Source organism: Dermacentor variabilis, chromosome 11 (genome assembly GCF_050947875.1).
Source record: "Dermacentor variabilis isolate Ectoservices chromosome 11, ASM5094787v1, whole genome shotgun sequence".
NCBI classification, from domain to species: Eukaryota; Metazoa; Arthropoda; class Arachnida; order Ixodida; family Ixodidae; genus Dermacentor; species Dermacentor variabilis.
The window spans coordinates 82,951,490-82,964,653 of record NC_134578.1 but is presented as its reverse complement, the minus strand read 5'-3'; the positions used below and the strand labels follow the sequence as shown (position 1 = coordinate 82,964,653).

Genomic DNA, 13,164 nt, shown 5'->3' with positions numbered 1-13,164 from the left:
AGACAATGCGAGGAGGAAAGTGGAGGAGCAGGGTATGGCAAAAGTGTGAGAAGAACAGTGTACTGCCATGCCAGACGGACTGTGCAGTGACGACCGCTACGAGGTGGTGCCAGAGTAGCACTCCATCGGTTTACTGATGACATCATCGATAAGGCATGCGGCAAGGGCGTCGACTGATACCACATATTGAAACAAAGCGCGGCATGAGCGGAAGTCTGTCTGCAGCGGCTGCTGTGAATTGTGCTCTCCCGTCACCCACATGTTGCTTCTCGTGATCTTCCAATTAGCAAGGCAGTCACGCCACACTTTGCTCTATTTGCAATGTGCTGCACAAGGCAGATTGTCTGTCACAGCGTTTTCTTCCCAATATAAACCGTGTACTTGCATAATCATAACAGAATATATTGACTGACATGCATACCTCTTTCACATATAGAGCTGTGCTCAAATTTCACATTCGGGACTGTCGTAATTTTTGGTGAATTTTAGAGTGCAGCTTCTAGGTGCCCATTCCTGTGGTGAGCGTCAGCGTTAATATCCCTCGTAACTGAGAAAATGAGCACAAAAAAAGATGAAAGAGTCAATGCGGAGCGCAGAGAGGGGTGAAAGACAGCAATAGTGAAGAGAGCGCGAGGAGGAAAGCGGAGTAGGAGGGTATAGCAAGTGCATGAGAAGAAAAGCATAATGCTGTGCAAGACGGGCTCTGAGTGACGATAGCTACGACATGGCGCCAGAGTAGCACGCATCGTCTGTTCACTGATGACACCACCGATACCATATATGGAAACAAATCACTGCATGAGGAGAGAGGTGGCTGCTGTGAATCGTGCCCGTGCATCACCCATGTGCTGCCTCGCGTGATCTCCCGATTAGCGAGGCAAGTTGCGCCACACTTTGCTCCGACTGCAAGATGCTGCGCGAGACAGATTGGCCGCCGATATATCATGAAATGAAAACATATATAGAGCTGCACTCAAACTTTGCATTAGGGAGTATCGTAATGGTTGGTGAGATCTTTTTGTTGTTTAATTAAAAACTGGCCAAGTTTCTTAAATTTTAAGCCAGCTGCTACAATGTTGCGATGAATAAGATGATTCTAAGTTTCAAACAGTCTACTGAACTCAATCTTACAGTTCATGCCTGCTATAGTGAATTTCAAAGGACATGCAAATAATTTTTTACAGCAGAAAATAAAAAAAAAGAAATAGAAGAAAAAGAGAGAATAACAGCAGATTAAGGTGGGAAGCCACATACAAAATAACTTTTTAATTGAAATAACTTTCTTTCCTTTATAAGCATGTCTTACCTAACTTACCCAACAATTTAAAGGGCAAAAAATTGTTCATTTTATTTTTTGGCAGATAATTTTTGTCGTGAAAAGTGGTAGTTGCACCAGAAACGATAAGTAATTGATGAATTCCTGAATTGAGTAAAGCTTTGTCATTTGTGTAGCTAAGTGCAGGACCTAAGCAATGACCTAGGATAAATGCAATGCAACAGACATTAAGGAAGTAATGTTTGAAAAACTAAGCAAAGCAAAAAAATATGGCCCATTTGGAGCAAACTTGTTTGCAAGATGAGTTGTAAATTCAAACGTACTGCATCAATTTCCTTTTGTCCTAGTTCATTGCACGCATCTCTATGTCAGGAGTAAGTGTGCAACATTTCGTTTCCCAACATTCCTCCAGAAAAGAAGTGATAAAAGTTTCAGTAACATCAAGCGGAGCAAAATCTTGTTTTGAGAAAAATGTAAACAAATGTTTCAAACCATGTGAAAGGTGTCAAAAACAACACACAGAGGCCATAGAAGCTTTGTGGCTGTGTTTAGAGATTTCAGCCCAAAATTGGTAAACTCTATCGAAAATTCAGGAGAGTTGCTAGGCATGCATTTTAACACCTTATCTGGCATTTAACACATTATCTGGCATTTAACGCCTTATCTGGCATGAATTTTGGTCAGAAGTGGTGTCGTTATCACTTGCCCTTGAGCGTGTTTCGTTTTCCATCAGCCCCGATCAGCACGTCGAACTCGTACTGTGATGCTGGATGATCGGCAGGTATTACTTGAGCCCGCCACCCAATTTCTGAAAGGGAGCCGAGGGCACACTATAATTACACGACAGTCAGTTATCAGCAGGACAAAGTGCAAACAATGCAAAGATTCATCAAGAGTTCTGTTCATGGAAAGAAACATTGACATTTGTCTGAAAGCAGAATGTAGTTACCAAGAACCCATACAAGTTTCAGCACATCATGTTACCTGTACATTCAAACACCATTAATGAACTTGTCTAAAATTAAAATGTACCTAATGTTCGATACAAACAACACATGGATATCAATGAAAGCAAATCCGTGACCAGGCCTGCGTGAAATAAACACAAGTGAGGTGCAATATACCAGTGCCACAAATGTTCAACTCTATAATGCAGTGTTTGTTTCATTTGTCTACCCACGCACGCCAATGTACCTACAGTACAAAAAAAAATTTTCATAGATTAGCAAAGAAATTAATGAACTTTCCTAATGAATGAGCAAGTTGAACTCACTTTCCATACTTTGGTCTTCGGGTGGCTCGAGAAGGTCCTTGAAGGTCACATTCTCGTGAACTTCGACCCCTAGGAGAAGGGCAATCTTGAGGAGAATCAGCTGCAACTGCCTGATGCCTGCACACAATGAATGATTCATCGATCTAGGTACTAATTACAAACTTGCTTCACATCAGGACATGTCAATTCAGAGTAAAGATGACTCAACATAATGGCCCACTTAGGAAGTAAAATCAGCACAAGACCGCTGCTCATAACTGATTGGAACTGAGGCGGTTGCTGCTTTGAGGGCACTTTGTATCTAAAAAAGAAAGTTTGTTTTGTTATACTTTAATGAATAGGTAAACAGCCTGAAAAAGGATGAAAAAAGAAGTATGGACACCTGGCCTCCAACTCCAACTGTTTAGATAAGTCCCCATCAAGGAGGCAAATATTTACTTCATAGCTGTGGCAAACATGCTAGGTATGAAATTCACCGAGAAGCATTGTTCATGACAGAAGCACCACTTTCTCTTATCATTGAACAGCTAGGCCAATAAAAATTTCACAAAAGAAAAAAGAAGAAAAAAGAAGAAAAAAGAAAACTAACACTCTGGACATGGTTTTGTACTTCAGTACAAGGCAATTCAGTACTTTTTCGTGCTGTTTAATAATTTATTAGAGCAATAAATTAACTAGCTTGGACTAAGGTGCCCATCAAGCATATTTAGTAATTGCTGTTTATGGACATGGCTGAGAAATATGCTAGACTAAGAAAAAAAATGCGTTAGTGTAAAAGTACAAAACTGCAGCGATTTTAACTTACTTATCAGCATGAAAATTGACACTTTTGAAATAGCTTAGCAACATGACTGATGACTGATTGTATAGCAATGGTTGGACAAAGACTCAAACAAGAAGACATGAGCATCAGCATCCTTGTATTCATACACCACGTTTATTTGAATCTAGGCCGATTGTTTTTCTTTTTTTTTCAAGTAATCACATACCAAACTCTAGGGCCGGCTTAGATTGGATGATTTTTTAAAAAATGCGTCAGTATTTAATTCAAAATGATAAATATGGTGTATAGCTATGGCCATCTAGAAAAGTCGGTATTGCAGCTGCTACTAGGTGTGTCAATAGCGAACTGAAGTACATGAGCGACATCGACGTGTGTCGTATCGGCGTGCAGTGTGGCATTATCGTAATGGCACCAAACAGGCGTTGCCACTATTGTGCCCCTTTCAAATGAAAAGTTGTGCTAACCACAGAGGCATCGTCAAATGTTCAAGCCGGGCGGGACTTTGGCATTGAAGAGGGGAGAAAGTCGCAGTTTCGGAAGCATCAACTGTGATAGCAAATTAGTGGGCAGCTGGCTATACGAAGCAAGCATAGTAGTTTTGTTGGCCATATAGACTTGAAAACATTCACTTACTAGCTAAATTAACAAGCACGGCGTCACATACACACAAACAAACAAACATGAACACATCTCATTCGATGACTGCGCAAACTCGGTGTCAAAATGCCGGGGTGAGGAGGCCCGAGCGGTCGCTTGCGGCTGCCCGGGCCGTTCAGAATAGAACGCCCCCCCTCCCTACCCCACCCTCAGATCCTTGTGCACGATGGAAGATGTTGCACTTCCCTCGCTTGTGTGCTCAAGATTGAGCTCGGCATGTTCACATTCAATAAATGCTTTTTCATATTGGGAACGATGTACTCCCAATTGTTCAGCCTACATTCAAGGTAAGTATTATTTTTTCTTCTGGCTTCGGACTTCCAGGAGTTGGCTTAGAATCGGGGCCAGCCTTGATTCCAGTAAATACGGTAACACTCATGTTCTGTGCAAAAGGAGAGTTTTTTATCACTCACTGATGTGGTCTATGGACCCGGCGCAGAACTTTCCAAAGAACTTCTTGGCCCCGAGACTGCGAAGGTCATGAATGACGAAGGGCCACAGGTGGAGGACATTGTTGCGCGAGTAACGGTCCCGCTTCTCCAGCACGACCACCTTGGCACCCAAGAGCTGTGCCTCGATGGCTGTGCGGAGGCCACACGGACCGCCTCCAATGATTAGGACCTGGACGGGAGGAAAATGGCGAGAACTCTTGGCTTCGTAAAACTCTGAGCCAGAGCTCTAGTGCTGTCGATTGCATGAAAAGACGACCCAGTGAACCCAAGTGACACAACTGCAGTAAGAAACCAGTCAGCATATATAAAGAGGAGAGAGAGAGAGAGAGAGTAAAGGAAAGACAGGAAGGTTAACCAGAGGATGCCTGCAGTTGGATACTTTGTATTGGGGAAGGGGGAAAGCGGTGCAGAAGATAAGAAAGAAGGAAGAAGACAAAAACAAAACAACACTGAACTGTCTCTGTGTGCACTGTGACACAGTCAGCAAAGACGTTGTATAGTCATATACACACTGTCAACGTCACCCAAATACTTTCTACGTCACACAGTGCACAGTCAAAACTTGGCACACAGTCCGGTATCTCCTAAATAATGCAGCAGTACTTCCATAGCAGCTCACGCTGATATTTGTGCAGGCCAGTTTCCAAGAATTTTAATTTCCGTAAGTGGGCAGTTGTCCAGTTGGTCTAGCGTGGCTCAGAGGGTTACTCTTTGCAGGTTGAAACAAGAGCGCTTACGAAGAAGGTGCACAATCATTTCGCTGCCGTCGAAGAAGCCACAACGTGGGCTATTCGCCATTCCGATCAGGGGAGCCCGCATTTGAAAGTGCTACTCCGAGCGACAGACTGGCTAGAAGGATGCATTCATGTTGTGGAAGGTCGGATGGAATACGGAGCTGTAAATTAGGGTCCAGGGTACGAAGCTTGTAAAGTCAGGTGAATTCTAGTGATCTAACGTTAGGTTACGCACAAGCACGGAAACTTTTTTTTTTTTGCTGTGTTTGCTCTCAAAAGAGGAATGACAACGCAGTTGACGGCATTAAGAACGGGTTGGGAGCTGCGTCCACATTATCATTTCCATGTATGCTACAGTGACTAGGCAACCACTGAAATATTATATTGCATCCTTCGTCAACTACTCAATGGTGGACTTGTCTGATCTCTGCAACGAACTGCTTATGTGATCCATGACGCAGTACTGAGAGTAAACTCTGGAGGGCTGCCTTGAAATCACAGAAGATTGACATAGATAAAGTAAAAAACAAACGTAAAATTAAGGGGTTTTAAGGAGTTCTGGTATAACATTTTCGACTCCTAACTTTTTGTATCGAATGTACCGTAGATACTCATGTTAGAGCTGCACTCTTTCTTCTAGAATCTTGGCTGGGTGCAGCCTTAACACAGAACAGGCTGATGACGGTCTGCTAAAGGTTCGTACTGTTTCTGCAACTGCAGCAGAGGGTAAGAGGGCAAATGACATGTCATAAACATTTTTATTATTTTACTTTACCGACCCAAACTGGGCTCTTTTCTCTAGAGGCGAAATGCCATCAACCTGACTGGAAACCCTGCCAACACAGTTGAGACGGCATGCCACACAAAGAAATAATGGCGCAGCAGCGCCGGCCTGTAAGGCGTCAACGCAGAAGTGGCTAGAGCTATGTAGTGGTAATGGAACCAATTTCGCCTTCTGGCAGGACATCTTGGATTTCTTTCTCAAAATTTTGCTCCCCAACGCGGGGACGCGGCCATTACAAGAGTATGTACGGTAGGTCCAAGTATTCTAAACACTATGAAAGATACTAGTAAGCATCTGGGCACTTTGAGCAATTCATTTCAACCCTTTCTTTACTGCCCACACGTATAGTTTCCATGAACGAAAGTACCTTAGTGTGAACAGATGATGACTACATCTGTCAATTTGCTTATAGTTGCAATTTTGTGCACTAGATGACCTGTGTGTAGCTTTTCTTTTTATATTTTATTGCCTGTATGTTTGCACTGAAAACCGTGGCTCGCCTGCAGGCCACATTTCTGGGAAAGCTGGTGCAACGTTTGTCATTTTCCGGGGTATGGTTTGCAAACAAGGTCGTTTTCTGCTTCAATGCTGGCTAACATTGGCCCAACATTGAGTAACATGGGGCCAACATTGGTCACTCTTGCATTGCTGCTGGGAAGGAAGCAGTAGAGAGGCAGGGACATAAAAGTCCTCACGTACCCGCATGCCCGCACAGGCTTTTCCTCGGTTGTAACATTTGTGGGCCGCGCGCTTGTCCAACTTGGTCCAGAGCGAGGCAGCTCGCCACGAGCGTAGCTTCACCTTGAGCCGCGGGTAGAACACCGGAAGCGGCGACGGGCTCAGCTGAAGCACGTCGCACATCTGCGGGGATGGAGACGTTGACATGTGAATGGTGGATGATCAGGTTAGTTCATTCACGGCAATAAGCATGTCAAAGAAACAAATTTCTTTTTTTTCGGCAGGTTTTCATAGTGCAGAGAATAAAACACCTTTATAATCATACAGATACAGCTTGTGCCACAAAAGCTATAAGAACATGCTACGTTGAATGGAAATCTGAAAGATTGAGAGTTCAAAGCACTTCCGTCCATCTAACTGCAGCAGAGTGCTACAAAGAAAGCCATTTTGGTATCGTCGATAAACAGATCAACCAGTTGATGAAAAACATATCTTTGTTCGGGAATGGGACCTCGGACCCCTGGCTTTAGAAAACAGCCACTCCACCATCTAAGCTAACCAGGAGGCATGGTAACATGGTAACATGACGCCAAATCGATTGACAACTCAGTGCAGGGAGCGTAAAATGGGCAATGAACGAATTGCGTGAGTCCCAGCAAATCTGCAGAGTGGCAAGTGACTGGAAGTGGTGAAACAACAAAGACACAGTCTTAAGACAACTCTACAATCCTAAATTCATTTACTGTGCAAAGCTGTGCACATAAAACAATGACCCGATGACAACAATAATGACAGTGGCATGACAATGAAAATGATGTTGACACTGCGAGCCATGCTGTGAATGACTGCGCATCACTTACTCAAAAACCTGTGCCTTTCCTCAGTAATTATGATTAATGCCAATTATTCCAGGATCTAAAAATTGTGTTCATGAATGATGATGATCAATTTGTTGTTTTATGGTGCAAGGGCCAATTATGACCTAAGAGCGCCAGGACAGTGTTGATGAGTTTGGAGTGGATAGATTAATTCAAAGAGGTAGATGTGACGTGGCTTTAAAGGGCCTAAAAGCTGTTTCTGTAAAGTGTGTAAATTTTATATGTAATAAAACTGTGGCAATTGCTAATGAGGTGTACTATGGAAATGAAAGATACATTGTGAAAGAATGATGATACATGCCTAAAAATTTTACTAATTTCATCTTCAGTTCATAGATTCTCTACGTGACAAATCTTATCTTCGGATATCATTTAGCTTGCCCATAAGAACAATTTGAAATACACATTCCAGGCTTTATAACACAGCATTGTGCTACAAACTTCTTTTTTGCAATTTCAACAGTGCTAATTACTCTGCTAAGTAGAAATTTTCCGTATGTCATTTTAGCTTATCTCTCCAATTCAAACTGTGCAAGTACTAAGTGTGGTACGTATACCAATTGAACATTCAACTGGTTGCTTTCGAGAGCTTTAAAGTGCTCTTGTAGTGCGGTTCACATTCAGGTGGTCAAAATGGAGTACTCTGAACACACTGCCAGGTTTGTTCAGAGCACTCAGAGTCCCTCTCATTTTCAAGCAGGGGATGCAACTGAGATCCGACAAAACTCCGATCACGTGACTTCTCCAAATGTTCTGATAGCAGCTGAACATTCAGCTCAGGCATGTTTCTTTCTGGTCCCAATGTCGAGAGGCCTCCGCATTGCTGCAAACTCAGTTGCGGAGCAGTAGCAACCAGCCAAACGTAGCATAAGTCCGGCTGGTGCGTCGTCCGCTACAGATTTGTCTCGGTTTCCGAGGACCTATCTGCTTTGCGCAGTAACAGGGACAAGTGATGTGGAAGCGAGATGAAGCAAAGCAGAGAGGGCTGCAGAGGCACTCACCTGCCGGTAGGTGGACAGGGCCGCCTTGAAGGTGCCGGCGGACACAAACTGGTCGAAGATGTCCGAGGCCAAAGCACTTTCGGGGCTCATGGCCTGGGGCAGCCCCGTGGGGGTGCCCCTAGCGCCCCGCATGGCCATGGCTACCTCCTCCCCCTCCTCCTCCTCCTCCTATCAGCCACCAAACGTCAATGTCTTCTCCTCCGCATGGCTGCTTTGACACCCACCAGCCTGCGAAAGGGCAGCGCTCTGTGTCAGGAAGCCAGTCCAGCTGAAAGCCCAAAACACATCCGCACCCTCTCTACTTCATCACCACCGCATCTAGCTCGAAGCCAAAGGTAGGGCAGCACCCCTTCTACATAACCATCATCATTCTGTCTTACATCCACTACAAGACGGAGACTTCTCCCAGTGATATACAACAACCACTGTCATGCTATCAGCCAATTTCACACAATGCCTGAAAATTTCCTAACCTCATCAAACCAGTTAATCATCTGCCATCCTAGCTTGTGCTTCTCTTCCCTTGGCACTCATTCCGTTTTCTAACAGACTACTGGTTATCTACTCTATGCATTGCATGATCTGCCAAACTCCTCATCAGATATTGTAGTTCTGTAAACCTCTGTCTGTTAATGCATCTGAAATGGAAAAATGCAATATATGATTTCACAGATTTCATGAAACTTAATATGTATACAGCAAACTCTCAGTTGTAAGAATATCGGTTTATCGAATATTTCAGAATAACGAACTTTTTAAAAATCCGCGGCAGTTTTCTTATAGATTCTACGCAAAAATGTTTCACTTAGACAAATTTCTAAACAGTCAATATTTCAGTTTAACGAATTCGCTCAAAGGACCAGGGCTTGCACTGCACTGCACTGTAGGCGCAACCGATGCTCGCGCTCATCAAACTGCTGCTCCAGCAGCAATGTAACGTCACTGGTGCTACAGCGCCCCTGGGGCAAAGGGGCGGTGCAGAAACCGAATGGCAACGAGGCATGGCCTCCGAGATCGCCCGCACAAAACGAGCAAGCATGTAATCTCGGAGGCCATGAACAAAGTAACATCGCTGGCGCTTACAACGCCGCCAGAGCAAAGCGGCGATCTGTCACACCACAAACCACGTGGTGTGTGTTTTTTTCCGACCGGCTAGTCGTGGCATGGTCGTCGTCTCTTTCTTTCCAGTCTCGTCGGTTCTGCGTGTGCACACAAACGACCCACGTGGTGTGTTTTTCATTGATAGGTACAAATTCTATTTCACACATTTCTAACACTATGGATGCCATGTCTTTTGCTCCATGAATTGCACTTCAAACTTTTGACTCTGTATGCCATGTCTTCTGTTGGTCTAGTGAATATTCAGTTTAGTGAACTTTCAGTTAAGCGAACTATTTCCTTCAGTCCCTTGAAGTTCACTCAAGGGAGAGTTCACTGTATATAAAGGTTTTGCAAAAGTGCTACTTACAAATGTAAGTGGTATATATTTCCGCGTGGTGGATGATACATTGATTCTGTCTGCTTTAGATTAAGTCTCAATTGGGGCAGCTTAAAGAATTGCGATATTGTGTGTGTCTATTTCTCAGTTATCGAGTTGTTAGCTTAATGCTTTGGCCCTTTACTTTAATCTTATGATTTTCAACAATTTGTATTTTAAAAAATGGATAGCCAAAATCAAAGACCTGCTCCAAATAAAATAGTTGGTATATTTTAACTGTTTCTTTAGAATGCAACAAACTTCATTATATTGGGTGCAAAAATCCCTCATCAATTTCCATATGTTTACATAGGAACTCCTGAGACAAAGCTTCTCTTTTAATCTCAAGTATTGTACCTAGACAACTTTTTAATCTTTTAATCCATACCCCAATGTTGCTGTCTTTTAATCTTAGCCTCTCTACTTAGCAAGTACAAAAACAGTGCAACAGTGAAGACATCAATTCTCCTGTTTGTCAAGAGGTAGAGGTGCATCACTGAAGCACAAAAACAGATTGCTTCATGAAGTTTAACATCACGACATGTCATAGGCGTTTTGAAAGATGCTATCACTTTTCCCTGCATTAGAACAACTGCTGTGTTTGAACTATGGTTTGCGTTAACGAACTCAAACTGTATTTCACCTACTTACACTCGCACCTACTTCCCTGCAATTTGGTATTTGCATTCCATTTCTTTGCCCACTCCTACAATAACACTGACATGGCTGCTGCGTGTAAAACAAGTGAATGCCATAAACAAAAACCCTATACCTCCAATATTTTCCCCAGAATATATGTAACTACTTTTCCATGTTATTTATTCGGTCATGTTATTTCAGGCCATACACAGGTCAGAAAAGTATACATCACGTGAGTGTACATGTTATACTGCACTAAAATATCTTTTAAAAATTGTTTAAAAAAACGTTCCTCTTTAAAGCAAATACAGGCTTCAAAAGAATGCACAATAAAAAGAAGGAAAGATAGAAAGTGCCAAATAATACCAGACCAATGACAATACTATATAGTTACCTGGCACTTAGTGATGTATGATTTAAGATAGCCAAGCGCTATCAGATAATTCATCCTTCAAAAATCAGTAATTAATTACTTTTTTGCTACACTTCTAGTATGCCACACCACAAATGTATTTTTTCCTTGCGACAATAAGCTTCATTTTTGTAATGCTTTTTGGTTAGCGATGAACTAATTTTTAATATCAGTTACAGTCACCAGATAATGCCATGTATAAAGCACAAGAAGTCTTCCCCCATTTCATAAGAAAGAAAAAAACAACAGAGAAAACACCAGAAACGAGCGTCACAGGCACATGCCCACCCCACTGCCTTAGCCTCCAGCTTATCTCTTGCACACTTGTACATTGCACGCATAGCAACCCATCTGTACGACGGCGAATAAAAATAACAGGCAGCGCGAGGACACCTGGCACTGGAGGTTGTTGACAGTAGTGGGGCAACACTTGTCAGAGCCAATGTCACCACAAAAGATGTATCCCATCGACCGTTTCAAACAGCACGGGGAGTTCCCACTAATGTGCTGGATGGACCAGCAGCCTGTGGAATCATTACACCTCGGTGCAAAAAAAGATTTAAAAAAAAGAGACATTTGAAGCGACATCCGAGTATTCTGCAGGATGTTCTACGCAACAGCACCTGCTGTGGCTGACAGTAAACAGCACTACTGATCACGTGCCTCAAGCACAGATGTTCAGGGCAACTTCCCCGCATTTTCAATCAAGAACCAAAGCAAATAAACTGGACTCCTTATTTGTGCAGTGCTACGATACTTCACATAGGCTGATGCCCCTATGTACCTTGCCCAACTAGCCCAAACGTTTTCATACTATGGGATATGATTACACATATGTGAATACATAGAAATTATGTGAAGCCAACTTTCAGCAACCATTGCAAAGTCAGCAAGTTGCATCAAATACAGGCCGAAGTGCAAAACAACAACCCTGGAAGCTGGTTTAGAAGTGAAATCAACTAACAGTAAGCACATATTATTAACTGCTATGTACATGCTAGCAACAGTCCTACCCTTCTAGTGACATCTTCCTGAAAGGAGGTGCTCGGGTGAAGTGATTGCTGGCATACCTTGCAAGGCTATATCTGCTTGCAGCCAACCACATCCTCTTCCTTTTTTTAAGCACTACGGTATAACATAGGAGGATAATTATGAATTCAAACCGAGTGCGTACCAGATGAACTCACATTTGTGATGACTCTTGAATGCATATGGCTCAATAGCCTACTGCAGAGCAAATAGCCCGAAGAATGTACCACGCACCAACTTCTCTGCCCTTTCTGGGATATGAACAGCCCAATGTGCATAATAATAGGTCCACAAACTTCTGTCTCGGACCAAATATCAAGTCAGCAGAATGAGCACGGAGGTAATGATGCAAATTTGCTTGGGCTATGCAAATCCCTATCCCAGCTGAAAAAACAAACAAGTGGGACAAAAGAACAGCAAACATTACAGTATGCAAAACTTGCTTGTTAGCAAGTCAGCTCTACATAAAAAGCAACTTTGTATGCAACGCATTATGCAAACGGCAAGAACACAAGGCTGGTTAGCTTCCACTTCTGGAACAGCGTCTGTTCGTTATGCTTCTGTACGCTGGGTCCCTTTGCTTTGGTAGAATATAGGGCCTGTTTGCCCTTCGGATGGTAACTCGGAGACCAACTGGGGTTAGTGCAAAACTCCTGCTCACTGACTCGGTACACAAGCGAAATCAAGTGACAGCTTAATGCGAGACCAGATGGCTTGGGTTAAAATGTGAATGCCGCTCATCAGGCTTTCAGAGCCCAACATCTAGGGACCACCAGGAATCGCATATTTCGAGTTCTGTGGATCGCTTCTGTTAGCCTTGTAATGCCCCAAACACAGTTCCGCATTGAGGGAAAATTTTAACAACCTGTTCTCCTTAATTTCTGGTCAAGTAGGGCACATCTGAACAAAAAGAAATTAAGATGTTGTAACATTTTATTTTTTCCTTCAAAATTGAATTTTTTGCATAATTATATACAGTAGAATCTTGGTAAATGGAAATCACTTAAACAGAGCAGCAGTCTTATGGCTGCTAGATATTGCATTACATTATTAATAATAATAAAGAGAACTTGTTAAATGGAACCACAAC

General features: G+C 42.9%; 1 protein-coding gene across 2 annotated transcripts in view; it reads right to left on the bottom strand.

Annotated features, from left to right (window-relative positions):
* Mical (Molecule interacting with CasL) overlaps nucleotides 1–13,164 on the bottom strand; it is a 99,994-nt gene that overhangs the window by 69,064 nt on the left and 17,766 nt on the right. For both annotated transcript variants that reach the window (XM_075674356.1, XM_075674357.1), the window contains exons 2-6: nucleotides 8,518–8,745; nucleotides 6,660–6,821; nucleotides 4,404–4,611; nucleotides 2,550–2,666; nucleotides 1,983–2,084 (exon numbers count right to left, since the gene is read on the bottom strand). In XM_075674356.1, coding sequence (XP_075530471.1) covers nucleotides 1,983–2,084; nucleotides 2,550–2,666; nucleotides 4,404–4,611; nucleotides 6,660–6,821; nucleotides 8,518–8,655 — 727 coding nt within the window. In that variant the 5' untranslated portion in view covers nucleotides 8,656–8,745. The remainder of the gene's footprint in view (nucleotides 1–1,982; nucleotides 2,085–2,549; nucleotides 2,667–4,403; nucleotides 4,612–6,659; nucleotides 6,822–8,517; nucleotides 8,746–13,164) is intronic.